General features: G+C 44.3%; 1 protein-coding gene across 6 annotated transcripts; it reads left to right on the forward strand.

The window, feature by feature from the left end:
• The first annotated feature begins 194 nt into the window (after positions 1–194).
• SLC26A2 (solute carrier family 26 member 2) lies at positions 195–23369 on the forward strand. Of its 6 annotated transcripts, none has more exons than XR_008579252.1 (4): positions 195–441; positions 6332–6985; positions 9295–10850; positions 23042–23369. XR_008579252.1 is itself a non-coding variant. In XM_054841524.1 (3 exons), the coding sequence occupies exons 2-3, from the start codon at positions 6353–6355 to the stop codon at positions 10798–10800; spliced, it is 2139 nt and encodes a 712-aa protein (XP_054697499.1). In that variant the 5' UTR covers positions 196–441; positions 6332–6352; the 3' UTR covers positions 10801–18218. The 6 variants fall into 6 exon arrangements, 4 of the variants coding, with proteins under 4 accessions (XP_054697499.1, XP_054697501.1, XP_054697500.1 ...); XR_008579253.1 differs by lacking the exon at positions 23042–23369 and adding an exon at positions 20925–21110; XM_054841524.1 differs by lacking the exon at positions 23042–23369 and having other exon boundaries at positions 196–441; positions 9295–18218.
• The last annotated feature ends 813 nt before the right edge of the window (positions 23370–24182 follow it).

The raw sequence follows: 24182 nt of genomic DNA on the forward strand, positions 1-24182 counted from the left end.
CGGCGGCCCCGCGGTGAGTGGGCGGCTGTGAGGCGAGGGAGGCCGGCGTGGCGGCTGCGGGGCCGTGTGGGGGAGCGGGCGGGCCTCGGAGGCGGGCGAAGGGACAGGCAGGGCGGTGGGTGCCAAGTTGGCAGTGGGATCTTGCTGTGGGCCTGCCTCGGCTCCCCAAGGGGGGCTGCTGCTCGCAAGACCGTGCCTCAAAATACGAAGAGGGAAATGAAAGGGAGGCAGAAGGAGAGTGCTCGCTGCCGAGGGGGGTGTCTGCCCGCCGGAGGGGCTGGGTGGGAAGGAAGTGATGTAGAGATCGAGAGGGTGAAACTGAATGTTGGAGTAAAAGCGTTGTAACTTCCCTTTCGCTGTCCTGGAAACTTAAACGTTGGTTGGCTTCCAAAGTGATATACAAGCTCTCAGCAAAACCCTGCAACTTCAGGAGTATAAAAAGTGCGTGGATTTCTTCATGCTGTATGTTCTTCTTGCAGATTTTAATTTAAAAAAAAAAAAAACCTCAAAACTATTTTTAAGCACTCCCTTATCCAGCGCAAACCCTGTGCGTGGCTTTCTGTTCAGAGCCGGATGGGTCTCTTGCACAACCCTCTGCTGCGCACATGCAGCCCCACCGCTGCTGTGGGGCCAGGGTGCTGGCAATGTGCTGGGGTGCTGGCAGTGTGCCGGGGTGCCAGCAGTGTGCACGGGCAGCTGCCCAAGGAAAGCCTTTGGGGCAGTGCTTCCTCTGTCCGGCCTTGCTGCCCGAACACAGCTCTTCAGTGTTTTACCTTCGCTAGCTAACGGTAAGGGCGGGAGGAGGGTCCTAACCTAGAAATGACTTAATGGAAATACTGCTTAGCAAACTCTCTGTAAGAAATCTGGTTCGGATGGCAACAGCTGGAGTGCTGTGCGAGGCTGCAGACATTATCTTCAAGAAGGATCCATTTCAGACAGGGCAGGGCAGCGTAACCTTCACACTCGATGTACATCTGCTTTCTCGGAGGTGAGCCAACTTTCCTGGAAGGGCTGGCTGTGAGCGGGGCTGCCGACTTCCATCGAACCTTCCCTAGAGAGGCTGGGGGTTGTGCGAGGCTGGTGGGCGGCTTCATTGCTGCTGCCGCTCGGGAGAACTGATGTTTGAAGTAGATAGAGATAAAACCTTGCTTGCATGAAATATTCTATTGTCCAGCATTGCAGGTTTTCCCACTTGACTTAGTGGCTGGTGATTAATGTGCTGACAGTAAGGTAGCTCTGTTCCCAAATGTGTTGCTTAAACGGGGTAATTGTGGTATGTCGTTTTATGGTTCTTGGGAAGATTTCAGTATTCGTGTGCTTTTAAGTCTCTTGTTGAAATAAATGTTTGTAGCCTGAATGTTTTGTTGGAGGATGTTAAGGATTTTGTCAAAAATCTGAATTTTCTTCCAAGGTACATGCAGTGGTGTTCCAGTGCCCATCTCAGTGTTATCATGGCAATATTGAATTTCCTTGTTGCTCCACAACAGTTAAGAAATTATTTGGAAAAAGCCTGTTGTCCAACAAGAGTGAGGATGAAAATTTAGTTATCAAAATGTTGTGATATGCTTTCCTTTTATACTCTTAGGGTGAGATTTTTCCAAGGACCCAGAGGTAGTAGCCCAACTCCAGTTCATGTGGAACTTGGATTTCTGATTTGCTTGCTTCTCCTTTGCATCTCTTAAAAAATTGTTCATATCTCTTTAGGTTATGTGTTTATGCATTAGTTTTTAAGTGTGTGCATTTAAGTGCGTGCAACTTCTCATGTCTAGCAGGTGAGTACCTGAGGGTGGGTAGTGATCACATACAGTGACAACTCATGCACATGAAATTTAGAAAAGTAATCTGGAAAACAGAGATCAATGTTATAGAAAGAACACTTTTGATTTCGCTTCCTCTGAAGTGCTCATGTCTTAAGCTTAAGCTTGTAGTATGTTATTTCAGCAGGTGAGTGAGTTTCACAATTCATTATTCTTTTACTGTTAAGGTGACTGTGATCTGCAACAGAGAAGTGAAGTCCGAGCCAGCAAGGCCTTGTGCTGCAGGTAGTGTTTCCCCAAAGACAGACGCTAGGCAGATGCTAGCTGACCTCTGCCATGTCATGGGACCAGTAAGAATGGCCCAGGTGAGATCGAGAAATAGTCTGTAAAGTCATTAGATCTCAAGAATGCAGTGCCTCCCCATATCTTTATTTTATGGCAGTCACTTGATAACATAGAGATACTGGAAATTTCCTCAGTTCTGTGTTGTAGTCTTTTTATTGTATCTTAAGTAAAGCTTTATGGCAATGGGGCACCCTCTGAAGATCTTACTCAGGCCAAAAGGAGTTGAGAACAGTGAATTCTAGGCATACAAATGAGTCGTACATAAATAGCAGCTTTCAAAATAAAAAGCACAGTAGCTCCTTTTCAAAGTTAAATATACAGAGTATCTTTCAGTATACTGAGCCAAAGGGTGTTGGTTTTTTTTAAGAACAAAACCCAGTTTTACTAGGCAAGCTTGGGCTAAACAGTTACAAAAATAGTATAGAGCAACACTTTAAGGGTGAAAAGAGTGTTGGAAATTGTGTCATTTCCTAGTGTCCTGACATCGCGAGAGGCAGTGACTGTGTGATGAAAGGCCCTTTTCATGCCACGTAGAGAAAGCTGTCCTGAAGGTCAACACAAAGATCCAGTATATGCTCAGAGTTTAGTAGCCAAAAAACTTTTTACTTAGAACATTTCTCTACTGTCTAGACATGACTGAAAAAAAACCAGGTATCATCTACTATGCAGATGTTTTACAGCACTGCGCAAAACTAAACTGAACTATCTGGGTTTCATGTTGGAGTTCCCTGGCACGTTAAGAAAAACTCCCAGGTTTGAGCTGTCTGTAAGTCCTAGATGAGGGAGAAGAGAATCGGAAGGATTTTCATTACTAAAATCTTTACTAAAAATCTCAGAAAAAAACCTCAAGTAATTTGCTACACATGAAGTAGTCTGGGCTGAATTTTTCCCTCAGATTTTACAGTATTGATTTGCTGAGCTTTGAGTGAAAAGCTTTTTAATGTGTAACTCTGTACTTGTGAAATGAATGAAGCTGCTTGAGCAAATACAACTACAGAATGTGCTTATGCAGAGTACTGCAGACACATGCTTTTGTACGCTATATTCACTTCATTCTCGTTGTGTAGTAGTTGATATTTTTTGTAAGTGCTATAAATAATTCCTGAGCGGACTTTGCAATACTGTACAGGTGGGTGAGATTAGATATCTGGAAGGTAGGGATGGGTTCTCCTCCAAGTGTGATCACTATATGATCTTGAGTATGTCACTTCTTGCAGTGATTGCACTTTCCTGACTGTAAAGATCCTAATTCTTCATATGGCTCTTCGGAGCCTATAATTATTCTAAAACACATTAAAGATACTGAATTGGAAGGCATTGGCCAAGGGAAGTTTGTTATTATAAAGTGTGTATAGGTATGTGATACAGTAATTCTACATGGCCAGGAGACTGTAAGATAGAAGTTTAGAATAATTAAGAAGGCAGGTAGGAAAAATTGGAGCTTTCTTTTCTTACCTTCTATTGTACTAGGTGATTGACTTGTCTAACGAGATTGAATATAGAGACAAATACATACATTTTAAGGGCTAAATTTTCAAATGTATTTATTAGAGTTCTGAGTGGACTCATCTTGGATCCAGAACTCTCAGTTCTCCAGGTTATAAGGGCCAGGACCAAAAGAAGGACATAGATACCAGAAATAGGACTTGAGTTGAAACTGTGGAATTTTCCTGTTAGGTCTCACCTGACCTAACAGTGCATTAAAGCTTCATTTTTCCTTTTTTTGGGAGTGTGACTTTCCCTAAGCAGCTCCTCTGCCTATGCTCAGAACAGCAGCCGCGGGGAGGCACGTTCTCCCTAGTTGTTGTGCTTAGAGCTGTTTTCATCTTTCTGGTTTGCAGACCACCCTGCAGACCCCATGTGCGGTTCAGATGAATTAGGCACGGAGTTGGAGGTATGGGAATGTGGAGCAGGGCAGGAGCTGGAGAAAAGCATTGCTGTGTTGCTAGAAATATGTGGTAGGTGTCAAGAATGAGAGGTGGGTATTAATAAAGTATCGGGCAGAGCTTGAGACCTGGCAATGCTGTTCAGTCTGCTCCAGCATGTAACAGAGCATGCGTTGTGTTGGTCATGATATCATAACAGGAAGGCATACAGTCCCTATCGTACACAGAAAATCCTTTCCTGCTGATGCCGTTGAGACAGTTTTGGAGCCAGGGAGGTCTCTGTTCAAAACACAGCTCCTTTTCAGTAGCAGTCCAGTGGCGGGCTAGCAAAGAGCAAGCTGTGTTCAATTATCTGAAAGGATGCAGGAGCTTACCTGCCAGAGAGACGCTGGCTGGGTCTGTAGTAAATGAAAACACCTTTTGGGAGTCCTAGCATGCAGCAGAAGATAAAATGCAGCGTTTTCTGTTGGCTATCTGTTGGCATCTGTCCTGCGTGTTGACTTTAGATAGCCCTCTGCATGCTGTAGCCTGGTAGCTCTAGGGAGAAGTACGCTACAGTGTAAGGTGGAAGATTTGGATTACTTGGGTTGAGTTGCGTTCAATTGGAGGGCTGTTCCAGAAACCTCCAAATATTTTTATCTGGAAAGAGAAGCCAGTCTAAACATCAGGTATTATAGCTGCTTCTACTCTCATGTGGGTTCCTTTGCTATGGTTAGGATCGTTTGCTTAGGCTGTTTTAAGACAGTAGATAGTTGGGTTGGTATTGTCCTTCTAGCCAGAAGGAAGTTCATCTCTCTCGGAACTAGCAGCCTGCTGGAGGCACGGCTGTGTGTAAACCATTATATAGGGCTGATGCATGGCACTTCTTCGGATACCTCCATGTGACAGCATCTAACCTGGAATGAAAGAATGGAAACCGTAGGCTCCAGCCAGCTAGACCGAGGTCTGAGAGAAGGCATTTCCTCTCTGTTAGCTGTAGGATCAGTGCCTTGTAATGGGCTGGCTGCAGGAGAAATGGGTAGTTCAAGCACCGCACTTAAACTGACTTCTCTCACTTCTCCCCTCACATGTTTTTGATGCTCACGCTGAAGCGATAGTAGCAGAGAATGCTTTATAGCTACTTGTGAAATGGTGATTAAGTGAGCGAATTTTGAGACTGAGTCTTCGGTGGCATCCTCAGCACCGCTAGCTCCAATACCCATTTGGTAATTAATTCAGTCGTAAACATTGCATAGAACGTTAGTTTGGTTGATGTTTGCACTGCTCAGAGAAAGTGTAATTAGCATCTAAGGGGTATGTCGTTATTAGCGCTCCCGGACTTCAAGGCCATGTTTGGAGGGGAAGCCTGGGACTTAGACTTTTCAGGATTCTCCTGCTGTCTCTGGCCTTGACTCCACTGTAGCACCAGGCGAATGGGATTCTTGCTGAAATTTAACAACTGTTAGTACAGGTATTGTGGCTGAAAGAGAGTCATCTGGAGGATTTTGGATGTTTTCTGGAAACCAGGAGTGCTGTATGAACACTGGCAATCACTGTTGATATTGCGAAATTTCATTAGGGCTTGTTGTGTCAAGTCTTCGCTCTTTCACATTCAGACAATGTGTTTCCAGTAGTAAACGTGCTTTGATACAACCACCTGGTTGTACTGTTTGTAGGCAGCCTGTACTAGAGCATGTGTTCTGGCAGAAGGCTTCTGCCTACCTTACATTGTGCCCGCTAATGTGTTTTCCACTTGTGTGTATTGTTTTGGTTAGATGTAATTTACTTGAAAATCAGCTTTTAAAAAGTGTGAAGAGCATTCCTTGCAATGTGTCACTGGCTGAAATAAAGCCACTGTGAAAAGATTGCATCTTTGTAGGTAACAAATCTTTACAGTATTTGGCAGATGTAATCACTTCTTTTAAAAAAAAATAAATAAACCAAGCTGTGCAATGTTACAGATACACTAATTGTAGTTAATTTTCAGCAACTGAATTGAAGTGACTGTTGGACTACAATAAACCTTGTGTCTATGTGCAGTGAAACAGACTGCAGATAGCGATTTTATCAAGGAAGCCTCCCGGAGAGACAGTGTTGCTGCATTCTTTTCCATTTCACAACATTGCCAGCAGCGGGTTTATTCTATGGGATATTGGCTTCCCTCCTAGGGAAGGTGATTCCTTGCTTAACAGGGATGTAATGGGGAGGCTCTTTCCAAGTTGGCTTGGAAATTGCTTTCTCTGAGTTTAACTAAGACTTTTTTAGCCTTTGCTTTTCATATGTACTGTATTAACTCCATTAAAAAGTCTCACACAGCATATTCATTTATGGTTTAATGAAAACGGTCTTTTTTTGTGTTTTTAGGGAGTCCTTGAGGTGGCAGCAATGGCAGAATTCAGCAATGTCTGTTCAGTGACTGAAATGCCAGGAGACGACGATGCTAAACGCAGTTTCCATCACCGAATGTTCTTGGAACCCCAAGAGAAGAAGAGGAGCATGAAGTCTCTGGTGGTTAAGCAAGCAAAGAAAACTTGCAGCTGCACTCCAGCCAAAGTTAAAGAATGTGTTTTTAGCTTCTTTCCTGTCTTGCAGTGGCTTCCTAAATACAAACTAAGAGACTACCTACTGGGAGACATAATGTCTGGTGTGATTGTGGGGGTCTTACTAGTTCCACAGTCAATTGCCTATTCTCTCTTGGCTGGACAGGAGCCTATTTATGGCCTTTATACATCTTTTTTTGCTAGCATTATTTATTTCATATTTGGAACCTCCCGCCACATCTCAGTTGGCATCTTTGGTGTGATTTGCCTGATGGTGGGACAAGTGGTAGATCGTGAAATACAGAGAGCTGGTTATGACATAGAGCCAGCTGTGCCCAGTGTCCTCACAGATACAGCAGTGTATGTAAACGCCACCCTTTCGCCTGTGAATCAGACATCGCAGAAGCTGCTCTGTGATAAAAGCTGCTATGCAATTACAGTGGGAGCCACCATGACCTTCATAGCTGGAGTTTATCAGGTAAGAGAAGGTGGACAAACAGGTATTACGTGGAAATAGTTTTAATTCTTCTTTAGGTGATTGTCTACATGAACAGCCTGCTGGGCTTGTACGTGTCCTCAATCTGCATTCCAGGGAAGTGGACACAGGGAGGACTGGAGGTCTTCAGTTACTGTGGTGCAAGAAACTCCTCTGTATCCCCTCCTTTTTTTTAATAGCATTTTCTGCTGGCATTGCTACTCTGGAGACTGTACAGACCTGTACATACCCACCTGCTGCTCTTACACAGTCTGCTCACCACCTTCCTTGCTGTGGCCTGAAGCTTTTTTTCTCTTTTTTTGCTGGCTTATAGCTTAGAGCTCCATTTCATTGGGCCACAATGTGGTGTCTTAGCTTTTAATTTCAGATGTCAGTCGTTTGCCTTTTCTTTTATCAAAAAAATAATCCGGACAGTAAAAGTATCTCCAGTTTCTTTTTATTTGTCACTGTGCTTTTAAAACTTTGCTGTTTGCCCATTCAAAGCCAAAACAATACCATTGTATGAAAAGGATAATACTGAGATGATAAAATATATTTGAAATAAAACTTTTAATTATTACCATATTAAAATGTATTAACAATATTTTACCACTCTGTGTCTACTTACTTCCTAGAATTCACTGCTTGCTGAAATTAAAGCAGATGTCTTTGTTTTTAGAGTGTCATGCATTAACCAGAAGGGATTTAGTTTTAACAGTACTGCAGAGCTGTGGTATTTCAGTTTGTGAGTTCACATTCATTTGTTCTTACAGTGACCTCCAGGGTGATAGCTAATCAACTACAGAGGAATGGAAAAGGAAGCATACCTGTGATACTCTAAAACACTGGGTTTAGACACAACCTGGGACTTGCTTGTACTGCAAGTTAGTGTTGAGTAATTTCAGAAATATTCTGGGACTACTGAGGTACAGTGGATTTTGTGTTTCATCACTGTAGGATGGATGCTGTTTTGGAGTTGTGAATTGCGCTTAGTATTCTTTGCAAGTACAATTAAGTTTCTTTATATGAAGAAGTTGGATTACTTTGTCTTAAGTCCCTCTGAATGTTAGACACGTTCTACTTGTTGTCTCTTTGCCTGCTAACCAATAGGTCCTCACACCCTCAAATATTCTTTTTTTGGAAGCTCCAACCAAAATCACATATTCTTTGTATTAGAAACTTTACAATCAAATTGCAAGAAGCAAGCCTGCTCACACCAGTTGCCTACAGCATAACTAGGTAAGACAGTTATTGCTAATGTTTAACATTTGGAGAAACCTTGAATTAACTTAATTATCAAGGCTGTGAGGGTGCCTTTTTAGAGCTCGGCTCTGAGCCGATGTCCAGTCAGTCCAGGTCCCAAACCTGCCTTCTCTTCAGTAATGCTTTGCGGTTCTTACAAAGTTTCCAGCCATGATCCTAGCCGCCTTTATTTTGCCTCACCTACCTAATAGGGTATATCAAATTGACACTACTTAAACTTTAATACCTGTAAGTTCTAGCCTGCATTCTTCAGATAGCAGTGTAGACAGCCCTGTTAGCCAGTGCAGGGAATGAAAAGGTTTCCAGCAAACTGCTGTGAGAAGGTCCATGCTCCGTTTGGCACGAAGGTTGATGGGGAGGAAGGGACATTTACCAGGTGCAAAGACGCATGTGTACGGTAGGTATCCATAAAACCAGTCATTCCCATGAGAGAGCACCAAGGATTTGAATGTTTAGCTAGCATTAATGAAAATGAATGACAAGGCACTTTAAAAATTCATCTCTATTTATATAGTCTGCATCACAAGAGTTTGCAGCTCATATACTTTCTGAGTCAGATGCACCAAACTATGCAGTGCAAAGGACAGCTGTCATGCCACAAGCTGTATTTTTATTGCAGGTTGTGAGCTCAAGTGTAAGACAAAGACAACCAAAAAGGTTTTGGATCCCTGCAAAGTTCACAGAGATTCTAAGAATTTGAGAGGGAAATGGCAAAAGTAGCCAGTATTTCAAATGCTTTTTTCCCTGGGTTTCTTTGCGTGCTGGGGCAACTAGGAGTTACAGCTGAACCAATAAGCAATGACAAACACGAGTTCAGAGTATGGAGACCCCCCCAAAAAAAGCCTGCTCTGTTAGAAATGCATTTTGTTTAAGTGCAGTGGACCAGGAGTGGCTGAATGCTGGAGACTCTTCTCCCTGCTCAGATCATGCCTCGTCCTCTAGGGCCATGCACAGTGGGTTTGTTTCTATCCCACCTCCCTCCAGAGCCCTGCAGTGATGACATCTGTGAGATCTGCGTCCTAATCTGTTGTGTGGTTGATTCCTTCCAGGTTGCCATGGGTTTCTTTCAAGTGGGCTTTGTCTCAGTGTACCTCTCCGATTCATTGCTGAGTGGATTTGTCACGGGTGCCTCCTTTACCATCCTGACCTCACAAGCCAAGTATCTCCTGGGCCTAGACATTCCACGGAGCAGTGGCATCGGCTCCCTCATAGTCACGTGGACAAACATCTTCAGAAACATACACAAAACCAACATCTGCGATCTCATCACCAGCTTCTTGTGCTTTCTTGTACTTATCCCAACCAAAGAGCTTAATGAACATTTCAAATCCAGGCTCAAGGCTCCAATACCAGTTGAACTAGTCGTGATTGTGGCAGCTACTTTGGCATCTCACTTTGGGAAGCTGAGAGAGACTTATGGCTCGAGTGTTGCTGGACACATCCCAACTGGGTTTCTGCCACCTCGCCCTCCAGACTGGAACCTGATCCCTAATGTGGCTTTGGATGCTATCCCCATAGCTATTATAGGCTTTGCCATCACTGTCTCCCTCTCAGAGATGTTTGCCAAGAAGCATGGTTACTCCGTGAAGGCCAACCAGGAAATGTATGCCATCGGCTTCTGCAACATCATTCCCTCTTTCTTCCATTGCTTCACAACAAGCGCAGCTCTTGCCAAGACTCTTGTCAAAGAGTCCACAGGCTGTAGGACACAAATGTCTGGCATGGTGACTAGTTTGGTAATCCTATTAGTCCTCCTTGTGATTGCACCTTTATTTTATTCCCTTCAGAAATGTGTCCTTGCTGTCATAACCATTGTAAACCTCAGAGGAGCCCTGCGGAAGTTCAAGGACCTGCCAAAAATGTGGCATTTGAGCAGAGTGGACACAGTGATCTGGCTGGTTACTATGGCAGCCTCAGCACTCATCAGTACCGAGATTGGTCTTTTGGTTGGTGTTTGCTTCTCTATGCTCTGTGTCATCTTCCGAACTCAGAGACCAGAGGCACCGCTGCTTGGCTGGGTAGCAGAGTCTGAGACGTATGAATCCCTGTCTGCTTACAAGAACTTGCAAACCAAGCCAGGAGTTGTGGTGTTCCGTTTTGAAGCACCCCTCTACTACATCAACAAAGAGTGCTTTAAATCCACCCTGTACAAGCAAACTGGGGTCAACCCCGTCTGGGTGAAGGCAGCAAAGAAAAAGGCAGCAAAAAGAATGCTTAGGGAGAAAGAGGTGGATTCTGGCGGCAACCAGACCAGCATCTCCATGGATTTTGTCTCTGAACCTCTAGAGTTTCACACAATAGTGATTGACTGTTGTGCAGTACAGTTTCTGGACACGGCAGGAATACGTACGCTCAAAGAGGTCTGCAAGGACTACAGGGAGATAGATGTCCAGGTGCTGCTGGCCCAGTGTAATCCTTCGGTGAGGAGTTCCCTGATCCGAGGAGAATTCTTCAAAGAGGGGGAGGACCACCTTCTCTTCCACAGTGTGCACCAGGCTGTGGACTTTGCGTTGGGCGCACAGGGGCACAGCGGGACCAGCACTTCTGAGAACTAGCTGTGGGAAGGCAGCAAACTGGAACAAAGCCTGGGAAAAAATGGCTGTGGGTCTGTATGTCTATGCAATACGTATGCCCTCAGATAAAAAGAGGCAGGGTTGATGTTAATGCACTGGTTATTAGGCAGTCTATTTTGATGCTTTAAATTTGCCTGCCGGGTATAGTGATTCAATAGGTGATACTGAATGAAGGCAATCCTTAACTTGATTATGGCTGATCTGTGAATCTAAGACTTTTCATATGGTTATTCATCTCCTTTCTTTCTCTCTTAAATTTTCCGTGGCTCAGTTCCTTTCTGAGTTTTGATCATCAGCATTGAAGTCTTTATTGCAACCCTGTCTTTATGGATGGGATGGGATTTTGCAGTAGTCTGGGTATCCTGTCCAGCCGAATAATGAGAGGCAGCTCATTTCTTGTCCCTCGTTCTGGCATTGCTTTTCCATATCACCACACCCTTACATTTTCGAAGGAATGACTGACAGGGACTGTTTGCTTTGATCTTTACTGTGGAGTGATTGATTGGTGATTTTGTAACCTCCCTGAATTTGAGACAGATAGATAAATAAAATGGAAATATGCCTGAAAAGGTCTTAGAGAATAGCTTCTAACCACCTATCGCCTCCAGAGGCTTTGTCATTGTCTCCTGTGAGCCTGCTGCAGCCAGGCAGTGGGGACGTGGTTCTCTCGTTTCTACACAGGCCTTTACATGCCAGGAAAATTTGCCTCTCTAGCTTGAATTTTTTTGGAATTATTTTTATTCAGAGGTGACTGTTTAGAAGTCTGATTCGTGGTTATGGTCAGTCATTTGTTTTCCTAATATTTAGGAACCCTTTAGAATTGTGGTCGTTGGATATGGAAAAATCTCTAATTCTTGAGTTTCAACAGAAAATGATCCTTAAAGCCAGTTTTACGTGCCAGGCAGACAGAATCACAGGCACTAAAATGAGAAGGGCCAAATAAATTATCCAGCATCTGTCCAAATTACTCCATTTCATACAGACTTCATGTGTGAATGCAGGTTTTATTGACCATAAACCATTTACACATGCTCTGTCATGGACTTTGTGATGGGGATGGACAGACCAAGAAATACAGCCCTTAGAAAAGGAGCCACAGAGAATTCTTCTGCTGAACGTTACTTCACCATGTTAGTGTAAATAAAGCTTTGTACTTTGATTTTTAAATTGTGCAGAATGGTGAAGAGCACCTGTTTGTCATGCTAAAATGCAAGCACCGAGTAGGAAGAGTTTCTCTTTTCTTACCACAATAGAATACAATTATGAAGGCAGAATTGAGAGATTAACAGGTTTTACTGAGTACCAGCTATACATAGCACACAGTACATCCTTGGAAGATGGTGGTTTCTCCCAGGGGAGTTTATAGTCTGAATTGCAGGTTCTTCACAGCTTTTAAAAGGGAAAAAGTGTTGTATACAGACAATATTCTCATCCTTCATCATTCAAAAATAATGAATCAGGAGTCAAAGAAGGAATAAATGCAATATGAATCATGAAATATTTTTTAAATAAAAATATATTTTGAGTATAGGATTTTTTTTTTTTCCCCTGAGCTAGGAGCAGTAACTGTTTCCTTCTTTCTATGAAAGCTGAAATGTCATGTATGACTTCACTCTAGGAGCTGGGACCTCGAGAGAAGGAACTAGATAGCAGAAAGATGAGTCCCAGGACCTGGCAACCTTTAGATGTTAACTGAACTCACTACATGTTTTAGGACATCATAGCAGCACCCTGGGGGAGACAGGGGGTGGCTGTAGCATATATTGAAAAGGAGCACGTGACTGAGATCTGTGCATTATGTGTTCTAGAACTGGCATTGTTAAGGAAACAGGTCTCCAAGTATCAGAGGGAAAATGCTAAAGCTTCTGCAGTATTCAAAAAGCACAAATATTTTTCTTTCTCAGCCTTAAGGTATGCTTATACAAGGATGAATCGTACATAGCCATTGCTAATTTTTTTCTTTTCTGCAGTAACCTCTTGCATGAACTTTTTTCTTCTGGGTTAAGAATCCCTTATGCAGTTTGGATACTTACAATTACTGAATTGGTATTACCAGAATGGATTAGCCTAAAAGCAGTGAGTGGGGTTAACGTGTACGTAGGGGGTGGGTACAGGATGGAAATGACGTTTAATTCCTCACCATACCTGTTGCCTTGGGTTCCCATTCAGAGCCCCTGGGTCGGTGTTGAGAGCAAGCGGGCGCACGGGCAGCAGCTCCCGCAGCTGGGTGCCAGCGTGGGAAGGCTTGTCACCGCGGGGTGCCTGGTGGCAGGGGAGCAGCGCAGACCTACGCACGTGCGTTCAGCAGGCGGCAGTGCAAGCATCACTAAAACTATGAACAAAAGCCTCGATACCATTTTTAAATGCTGATTTTAACTAATATTTTTCAAGAGAGCAGAACAGTGCTAGAAGCAGCACCCTCTTCTCAAAGCCCTGATGAAAAATTATGGCACGGCAAACAATAAGCAGTGTGCCTTGTTATTGCCAATGTTCCTGCCTACCCCCAGCTACTCGTATTCACCCCTTTGCCCCGCAGGCACAGGCAGCCGAGAGGAGAGGAGGAATGAGCAGCCGGCCAGGAGGCTTCCTCTAAGGCAGGTCAGCCACAAGTGGGGTGGAAGTAAAGTAGAAATTGCTCTGGGTGATTCTTTCCTCTCTATACTCACAACTCCTCTCTCTCTCTCCTCTTTCCATGCTGCGCAGGTGGAGATTTTTTGATCTGTGACCATGATTGCTTTGTGTAGCCGAATTCTAACTGAGAAGGGCAAAACAGGAATTATTTATTAAACAATGTTTTTTTCAAATCCATTTCTACCCGTGCCAGGAAGGGAGGAATAGCAATGTTACTTCCAAGAAGTACGTGCTTCCCACAGCTAGCAGGATGCGTATTTGTAGCTCCTGGGTATTTGTTTACATAAAAACATAATAAAACAGCCATAAATTTATTTTCAAAGAATTAATTTAGATTACAGCTAAAAGATATACTTCAGTGATTTATGTTTAGCTGGAACACATCATATTTGGCCTCAGTGCTGTTTGTGCAATATAGCCTCCAAATTCCATTTCAAGCAAAACACAAGAAACTGTATTAAAGTACAATCGTAAAAGCAGCCAGCCAACCGAAAGAACAACTTTTAATGTTCTTATTTAAGATAACGTACAGAGGTCATAGTATTAATGAGTCTATATTAACGCACACAGCCCTGGTTAAAAGGGAACAGACATAAATGCCGTTTGCCAGAGGGTTCAGTATAATGGAGAATCCTTTGAAATTAACCGAAGATTAGAGCTTATCATGGCTGGAATTCCGTAAAACAGTGGGTTTTCAGCCATTCTTCTTTTAGGCCTAGAATCATTTTTTAACAGAGACAAGAATCTGATTTCAGCCTACTGGCAAGAAGCGCACGCTTTGCTTGAATATATTTATGGACCCTTTAGAAGTAATCCAATTTCACCTTTAGGAATCAGGACCACTGATTGAAAACTGTTGCCCTAAAGAATTTGTTTTATAAAGGAATTTCATATATCTCCATACACATATATATGTATATGTGTGTATGCAGATATCTATGTGTATATACACATCTTTTGCTGCTGTATGATGGACGCAGCAGCTATATATATATCTGGTTAGGCTTTTGTGATGTGCCTATTTCTGTCCTGGAAAGGGCTCTTCTGCCTTCTACTGTTTTAAATGAACGGTGAGATACATGTACCAGATTTTATGAGGGGAAATCTGCTGTACCCACCTCCTTCTCTCCCTTCTCTTGTCCCTGCCTAACAGCTTAACTTGTAATCTATAGGAAGAGGGAGTCTCAGAATGATTGTTTTTGGGAATACGCATCTGTCCAGAACAGGGGCATTCATCCCAGGTGCAACCTTCAGAACCCAGGGCCAGACGGGAAGATGGTATGAATCAGTTGATCTCCGTTCCCAAAGGTACTAATCAGCAATTATCTCTTAATTCTTCATTTAGACTGATCATTAGCACATTCATTAATGACAATAACATGGCATTATGGAAATTAACACTCACAGTCTCAGCTATACTAAAGACTCCTGGAAATGCCTTAAGTAGTCTCCCGTTAAATGTCAGGCTCTTTTTTTACGTTTATTGCTGCTATAGATAGTAGTGTCAGTTCCTCCTAACGTGGCAATTGCACTAATAAATGTTTCACTTGTGTGAATGTTTTGACATGGAAACAATTTTCAGTCCACTTCATAAAACAGGGAGAGGTGGTGCACTGTGGTGCAGAGGGCCACGTGGTGCTTATTTTTGGATTTATACTGACATTGCCAACCCTTAGTCTTGGGCAATTTGGTGATCCTGATTTTCTTGTAAGCCATTGCAGCTCCATCTGCTCCTCTCCAGTTCACTGCGAGATCCACCCCTCCACCCTCTGACACTTCTTCCTGTGTTTTGCTGTAAGACATTGAGTACGATTGACTGTAAATAGAAGAATCGTTGCCTTTGTGTATGTTGCTATTACATGTGACCTGCTACTCAATTTTCACGCCAGATCTTTTGATGAGGCTAGAGCTCCTGAACAGAGAGTGTAAAGCAACCCCAAAACCCCACCAGTCCTTTGGGTGCTGGGGCTGGGAGAAGGGGGGCTGTGGGCAGCTGGCAGGGGAGCACCAGTGTGCATGTCCCTGTGCGAGGCTTTGTGTAGCTGCAGGAGTAATCGTGCTGCCCAGGAACGATTAATTAACCTGGAGGCATCTTTATTATGAGGCTACTGTGACACTGTGTTATGCAGCCACGTGTCTTTCTCCGTGATGACTGTAATAATACCGTGGGACCTAGTTCCTGCTCAGTGGTGCTGCATGAGTCGCTGTCCCAAACTGCATATATGAGAGATTTCTGTTTTCATGCTTATTTATTTTTATCTGATTTTAATCTAAGTCCATGTGTGGCTCTCCCAGCCAGAGCAGCAGATCTTCCATGACTGCGGTGCTCCTTCCCTGTCGTGCTGCAGTGATGAATGGAAAAGTACTCTCTCTAGGGAAAAAACACAGCAATTCCTTTGTCTCCGCTTGCTTCAGCTGGCTTGTGCCAGGAGACGTTAAAATCCACTGCTGAGGGGACTGAAGTGCAGAGGTGAGGTATTGCAGGCAGGAAAGCATCCTGGCTGCTGCACCGGAGTTTTAAGGCGGTTGAGACCCAGCTGCTCCCACAGCCTTGTGCTGAGGTTGGCCGCGAACTCTGCCTGTGCCAGGTCCTAAATCTAGATCTTACCCGGTGGGGTCCAGTCTTTCTGTGGCCAGTCCTCCCTTGAGAAGATCAGCAACGTCGTGCATCTCCTTGGGTCCAGTTCCCTGAATCTTTCACCCAAGGGCTGTGCTAAGTTGCTGTTCCCCACTTGCAATCATCTCCAGTGCTGCTGGTGCTAAGAGCCTTTAAGCAGGTTGAAGTCACATCACCCACGTGTCTCCATTCCAGAAACGGTGCAGGAACACCCGTGCTGGCCCTGCAGCAGGTCACGCAGGCAGGCTCAGCGCTGACCTTGACCTCCCTGTGTGCCCAGCGCAGTGAGGAGCACGGCTGGGCTGTAGGAGGCTGCTGGTCTAGAAGAAGATCAAACGAACTGAAAGAAGAGGAAACTCTTTGAGTTGAGGGTGAAACTCTTCAGACAAATAGTTTGTTTCAGGGCATTATCTTCTCGTGGTTTTTTTTCACATGCTTTGGAAAGGTGATTAAATGATTGAGGTGATTTACATTTTTTTAAATTTTTTTTTACCAACATAGCTAAGCTAGTGAAGCTGTGACACAGATAGCAGTCATCTGCTGCTAATGCCATGCAAGGTGCTTTTTGTAGCTTATTTTGCTTTGCTGAGTCTCAATGTAGGATGTTGTTGTGCAACTTCAATATTGATGTAACTGTCCACACTAGAAGGGCTTTGCACTTCTACTATGCTGGCATAGATGAAAGGAGCAACGTCTTTAGTGCAGACTTTGCACTGTGAATGACCTTGTTAAGTCCCAAGAATTACTTGCACTTGTGAAAAACTACCTGATCTTTACTATTTCAGTCAAATTCTACCTGAAGTTGGAATAATTCTGAGTCTTACTTTTTCTTTTGAGGTCATTACAATGCTAAAAGTGAGGCCTCTGGTTAGGTAAAATGGCAAATATTTTTTATATATAAATATTTAGTTCATAGTGTAATTAGTACCTTTATATTTTATTTTCTAGAGATTGTATAAGCTAAAGCATATTGCTGTTCTCTAATGTGCAAATACACAAAATACTACAGCATTGGATCGAGATTCAAGTCTCCATTGAGTAACTTTACTGCCAAAAATATTTGAATTCCAGCTCTCGCCAGCTCTGAAAGCACTTAGCTGTTATTCCAGCTCCCAAATGATCTCAGGACTCCACAGGAAGATAGGAAGTGAAAACATTTTGCTGAATTTGGGTCCAAAATTTTTATGTCTAATTTTTTACTTGAGGAAGTATATTTTATGTATATTTGAAATAAAAATGAACCATGATTAAAGAGAGGTAAAGCCTCACTCTTTCTGGTAAGCACACGATGCTTTGAGTTCATCAGCCTCTTGAGTCCCTGTCCATCATCTCTGGTACCTTGGTATGTTCTGGGATATAGTTCTTGAATTATTTTAAATTCAGAATAATTTTAGATATTTGTGATACAATGTTTTGCAGAATAAACAAAAGGACAAATTTTGCCTGGAGTAGCTTTTTCAAGTTGGAGAGTCAGTTTAACCAAACAGGACCTAAGGAATCGAAGAGATCCCATCAGTTGGCTGACCTAACCAGTTTACAAAATTATTTATTTGTCTAAAATGTGGAAGAGTTGTATAGTATGCATAAAAGATTACCTTACTTTTTACTGTGACTTATCCGTGCAGTAAAAATAAGGTATAAGGTTCCCCCCAGTTTGGTGGTGGAATCCAAGGTGCTGGGGAAGCGACTTGCTCCGTGGTGTAAGTCCGTGCTGGATGGGTGTTTGCTAACACAGACCTTGCCTTGCGCCCAGCGTGGGCAGAGATGTGTTGCCAGCAGCTCCTCGTTGAGTGCTGAGCTCACCGACCAAACGTTTGTGATGAGAGTTGTGTTTTGTCAATCGTCTTGTTATGTCCTAGGATCAGCTGTGGGATATATCCTCTGCCTGTTGTTGACTCTGCTCTACGCTGTCTCTGTCTGTTAGATCTGTATCAATTGTCATTTTTAAGTGCTAATGTGCCTTATTGTTATTGTAGAAGATTTGTTAGCACAAGAATTTTCTGTCAAATATGGTAAAATCTTTGGGATTTCTTTATCACCATTAAAAAATTATATTTATGTTTTTTCTGTTGTCGGACGTATACTCGATACCTTAGAAGATGCTGCAGCTATAAATTCTAAACAGAAGAGCCACGCAGGTCTGAGCAGTGAGTCCCCAGTCCCTGTTTCTCCTGCCAGTTGTGCCCAGTCCCAGTGGTAGAACGCAGTGTACACACAGCTGTGTGCGCTGTTCTCCTGCACTCCGTGGTACACATGTAGGCACGCACGGAAGTCTCCTGCCAACATAATCCAGGGCATCGGCTGATGATACGTGGCCAGCAGAAGGCTTTCACCTCCTCCTGACTTCGGTGCTCTGTGCGACCCGGCTGCAGTTTGTGATGTGAATAATAGTAAGTAACAAGCAACGTGGTGGTGGTGATGTGCCGGTGAGCAGCACCCTCCTGTGGGCCAGGTCCGTATTCCTAAGAGGCAAGAAGTGACAGATTTGGTCAGGTTCGGTGCTGCCTGGATGTTACAATATGTGTAGTTCCAGCACGTGGTATTACACATTCAGCCTTACGAAATTGCCGCAATGTATTTCAGTGTTACTTGACGTAACAAGTGACGTGACTTGGTCAGGTCATGGCCAGTAAGAGTCAGAGCAAACGTGGAGCAGCTCTGGCTGCAGTTCTGGGCAGTTACTACGAGCGTTATCTCTGCATAAATGTCCTTGGGTTGCATAAAAGATTTTCTCGATCCAGCATGGCTCAGCTTTTACCTGAGGATGCCTTTTACCTTAGGAGACCTTGGTGCACATGCTGTAATTTTTGTGTTGGTGCCAACAGAGTGGTAGGAGCACTCCATTACGGAGAATGCCAGCAGGAGCTTTCTGCTCTCCTGAAAAGCGTAGGACAGCCATTGCCTTCAGCCGAGTAACTCTGATTCCTGCCGATACAGAGCGGAGATAATGGGCTTCAGTCAGCAGCACCCTTTACCCATGCTATCCAAGGCTCCACCTTACCCGCAGACAACTAGTTCTCGCCATACATGCTCCTGTACTGACTGAGACTCCTCCAGCCCCGTCTCCTGGGTCACGGCCTGGTGGATGCTGCTTGGGAAAGGTGTCCCAGGGGTCCAGCCCATGCAGACCCCTCCCAGCACCTGGTAAGCAGCAGGCTAGAAACTTCGACTTTTCTTTCTTCAAATAACATTTCTCCGTGAAGCTTCCTAACCCTTTTCTTGAACCTGTTGACTCCCACCACACCCTGCAGCAGTCCGTCCCACCCTTTGTGTTGTGTGAAAAAGCTGCTTCTGTTTAAAATCTCATAGTAGATCCTGTCTTGTCATATGGCAGGTAGTTAGAGATGTGCTGTGGTTTGTGGGCTTCTGCTGGAGCGTCTTTCTGTCCTGTGACATTGAGATGTGACCTCTGTAGGATCCCTCTCCAGTGCCCCGGTGCACAATGAGCCGGAGTGGGATGGCTGCTGGGAGAGCTCCGGAGCCAGCCGCAGAGCTCTGCCCGACACGGAGCCTGCTGTGCTGCGGTGGGGGGAGAGTTGTGGTACCTGCAAATAGGGTGACCCTGTGCGCCAGCCAACAGCTCTGGGGGGAGCAGCGTCCCACCAGCGTGACCTCAGTGCCGTGAAGGGCTCATAGACAACACGCACAGGTCAAGCCTGAAATGATGCCAAATGGCCTGGGCTGAGTGACAATTCAGTATGAAATAGAAATGTCTCTCCCTGGTTTTATTCCACTGTATTAATCTGTAATCAACTTGGTCTGTTTACAGAGCCATTATAGCATTTTCAGTTACTAGCTCGATAATTTGGAAAAGGGTCATAAGCGCTGGACATTTGTCATGCAGGGAAAAACATGAAAACAGCAACAAAGTGCAGCAAAAGTTGGCAAGGAATTATTTTCACTCTCCTTACATAAATTGGGAATACTCCCCAAATCCTCTAGCTGATGTGCTTGGAGGTGCTCTTTGTTCCCATCTTCTACGAGGGGGTGTTGGTGCTGGGGAAGGACTTGTAGCAGGACATTAGCAGGGTGGACCCAGCGTGTGCTGTCCTCCATAGCTGATCGGTTGGCGTGTGGTTTATGACCTCTGCGGCCAAAGATGCTCTTCCACATCCTTTTAGATCTAGTACCTCTGCACTGAGACTCTTTCCAAGGACGTGTGCTCCATCTCGCACCTTTTTAAATGCACTAAAAACCATTCCTTGCACGTCTGTCTGTATGGCTCATTGCTGGGAGCGAGCAGTAGCTTAAATAGATGCTCTTTATCGTTACTTATTTGTAGGTTCTTTGGTCCCTTTCAAATTTCAGAGTGGCATGACTGCATTACCACGTGCAGGCACAGGGCGAGCGACACGTTTGGCCTCACGGTGTTTATGTCTGGGGAGAACTTTATCTCCGCCTTGCATGCTCTGCTGCGATCCCTGCACGTTCACATAAACTGCCCTGCAAAATAACAGGAGGCTGCAAAAACTTTTATTTTCTGGGATGACCTAGTATACTGCTTCCACATTCTCTGGTGTTATCTCTTGCAGAAATGTGAATAATTGCTTTCCAAGAAACCATTGGAGAGGTTCTGTTCAGCTTTTTTGTCCTCAGGCACTTTTGTTGTGTGTTGCCATATCTCAGCAGTGGGACCAATTCTGGGCTTGTCTCCTTTTCTTTGTTTTTCCCTTTAAAAATGGTGATGTTTTGCAGATGTCTACAGCTTGAAAATTCATTTCCAAGTGGAACTGAACCAGCAGCCATCCGAAAAGACTGTAAAGTCCCAAATCTGAAGGGAAGGAAGAGCATCTCTCTTAGATACCTGGCACCATTACCTGGCTCACTTGCCCTTTTTTTTTTTTTTTTTTTTTTAAAGTTGCGTGTGACCTAAGCAACTGTGGAACAGTGGGGTGCAGCCAGGTACTAAGCCAGGCTGGTCCATTTATGAAGCAAAGACATGTGGGATGCTACTTGAAAGGTTTCCAGGAGCCAAACAGTCAAAAGTGTGTTTACAAGCCTTAAAACAAATCAAAACTCCTTGTGCTGTGCAGTTAGCTCTGTTCCAAAGAAAACTGGAGATGCCAGCTCGTTCTGTTAAGCAAAAGCGATGCATTGACACAGCAGCAGAGACGTGAATTCACTACACTCACCCACTGCAAAATGCCTGGGTAGCAATCAGGGATCCAGACAATTTCATGATTTTTTTTCTACTCTAGGACAGAAAACTGAAGCAGCCCACTACTGCATTCTCCTTGTACCTGGAGCCTGGGTTTCCACTGCTCTGTTTCTAACTGGCACGCAATGGCTGTTGCATAGATGGATGTTACATTGCTCACATACTATGCCATAAATGAAAAATTTGGATTTCATGCTTTCTGCTTGTCTTAAAAACAAAGGGTGCCATGTTACTGGCAGGCGACATCCTGTCTACACTTGTGTTGTTCAGGCTAATGCCATCTGTCCAACCCAGCCTTGCCCAGAATGGAGCTAAACAGTTAAGTGGGTTTATAGTAGCAATAAAGAACAACCCTTGAAGAGGCATTTAAAAACAAACAGTTTCAGCAGTTAGCAGTAGTGACCTTGTATTCGGACAGCAGCGCAGCCTTAGCCAGCTCAAGGTCACATAAAGTTCTATTGTGAGTTTCTTAAGCTGCCTGCTATATATTTTCTAGAGCAAATGTGAAATGTTTGCAGTTTCTGCCTTTGCCTCACCTCATCCAGTAAGTGATTTCAGCGACGTACACAGTGTTCAGAGTCACCAAGTATGTTCTTACATCCTCCCTGCTGGGATGGAGAATGTAACGTGGCTTTTCCTCAAGGCTCACAGCCTGAATTGCCAGCGCAGAGAGGACCAGGCAGAAGCTGCCCTAGCACGAAGGCTCGCCCTTTCGAAGAGGTCAGTGCAGGGAACCGAACGCATGGGGAAGCCAGCTGGGACAAGGAGCCAGAGAACTTAATTGCAGGGAAAGTATGGAATATTTTAAAGTTGAGTATATAAAAGCAACTGGGAATTTGCACACAAGAAAGAGGGGAAAAAATTGTAGGGAAGGCTTCAGACTTAATTGAAAGGATAGTCACAGTTACAAAGGATGGCAGGGGAGGCACGGAGACAGAAGGAAAGGAAAAAAGAACTGCTCACCAAAACCTGTGCCTTGGAGAGGAGGAAGAGTGTGGCTATATCAAGGCTTACCAAGCTGTATCAGGTGGTAAAGGAAATCACAACAAACAAAAGAGTTCCAGAAAGTGTAAGTGAAGATGGAAGTTGGAAGGAAAAGCAGGCAGTGAAGGCAGGGCGGAGGTTAAAGGTAGGCTAGGTACTGTCACAAATGGAAAAAGTCCTTTGTCCCATTTTCGTGGTGGAGAGATCAGAGATCCAGAACTGGAAATGGATGCTTCCTAAATAAGATCAAAACCCAAGGATGGACTGTGCTCAGATGTGTTTCATCCCAGCAAACAAGCTGACTTAAAAGACCAGCCTGGCCATCTCCTCAGTGACTGACTCACCAGTTCTTCAGTGACTGAATTTCAAGATGAAGGAATCATACAAAAAAATAGAAATTTAGGTCATTTGCTAAGGAAGAAGATGGAAAAGGAAAATGAGTGAGTAGAGACAATGTCAGACAGGGCAAGACGCAAAATGAGCTATAACTAGGAAGGATTATAAAACATATGAAGGGATCATCTTTTAAGGACAGGAGGAATGACAAGGCTAAGGGAAGATACAGGCCATTACTGAAAGAAGGGGAGGGGAAAGGGGAGCTACCAACAGATGTACCTGAAAGTACATGAGCTCTGGAGGAATGGCAGAGAATAAAGAATTCATATAAATAGATAAATACATTGAGCAGCTGTTTCCCCTACCATGTGCTCTCATTTTTTTTCCTGCTGCCAGAGAACACTGATGCTTATTTACTTCTAATTATTGAGATACAGACTTCCACTGATGAGATAAATGTAGCTCAGGATGCTGATCTTCCCCTTCTCTTCCCTCAGGGTGTCTCCCCAGCATCTAAATCAAAGCCTTGTGAAAATGTCGTCTCTGCACACCCCACACCATCCCTCCAAACGCCATGGGCTCTCAGCCCCCTCCCCAAGCCCACGACACAGTCGGTGCCAGGAGCAGAGGCAGGGGCTGAGCTGCCTGACTGCCAGGTGATTGTCCTGCTCCATGGGGCAATGGCATGTCCAGCAAAATCTTGGAGACAAGGTCGATGGGAAAGAGATGGAAAAGAAAGAATGGAGAATGAGGAGAGACTGGCAGGTGGGAGCGTGTGCTGAGGTCTGATGTAGGTCGTTGGCATGGATCCCAAGGACAGAGCAGTTACAGCTGGTATTTCTGAGGCTGCTGTCTCAGTTCAAGATGATGAGACATTACCTTTTTCCTTCCCACTAATGCAATTGTTCACCTTTACCTACAAAAGAAATGCAACCCTGCACTTTACTGAATTGCGCTTACTTCTGCAAAGCAAAACGCCTTGTTTGTGCTGTGGTCTCTAAAAGGCACGTGCAAAACGTGGATTGTGCAGATTTGACACATATCGAGTTCTTCTCTAGAAATAACCTGTGCCATCACACCTTTGCTGTCAGTGCAGACCTGTGTGTACAAAGCCTCAGAGAAGCCTGGCGTCGCTGGCTCCGTGGAAGCGGGTGAGCGTGGTGCAGCTGAGCAGAGCTGCCCCGGTGCGGGGAGCGGGCGGGCGGCTGATCAGAGCGCTGGTGGAAAAGCTACCAGGAAAGAAAAGTCATTCTGGACCAAGTTTTGCTTTTTGATTGGTTTTTTTTTGGAACAAGAACTTGTCCAGAACAAATGAAAACCAGAATAGAGTGGAGAAGCCCAGCAGGACTCGGGCAATGATGTGCTCTTAGTTCAGGGAGGGGCAGAGCAATAGCACACGCAGGAGGATTTCTTTGCATGGTTCCCCTTGTTTAGCAAACACATCTCCAGATACCACCAATACTGTTATCTGGCAGGAGCACTTCTCTAAACCCCTTCAATCATTCTTAATGGTCAGAACAAGTTTTCATCAAAAATACTCTCCCAGAACGATGTTTGTTTTCAAAATACAGCTCTGTTTGGCCGGCTGCACCATCTTCATCGGCTGGAGCGAGATAAAAGGGCTGATCGCTTGGCTGA

This window comes from Grus americana, chromosome 14, assembly GCF_028858705.1.
Source record: "Grus americana isolate bGruAme1 chromosome 14, bGruAme1.mat, whole genome shotgun sequence".
NCBI classification, from domain to species: domain Eukaryota; kingdom Metazoa; phylum Chordata; class Aves; order Gruiformes; family Gruidae; genus Grus; species Grus americana.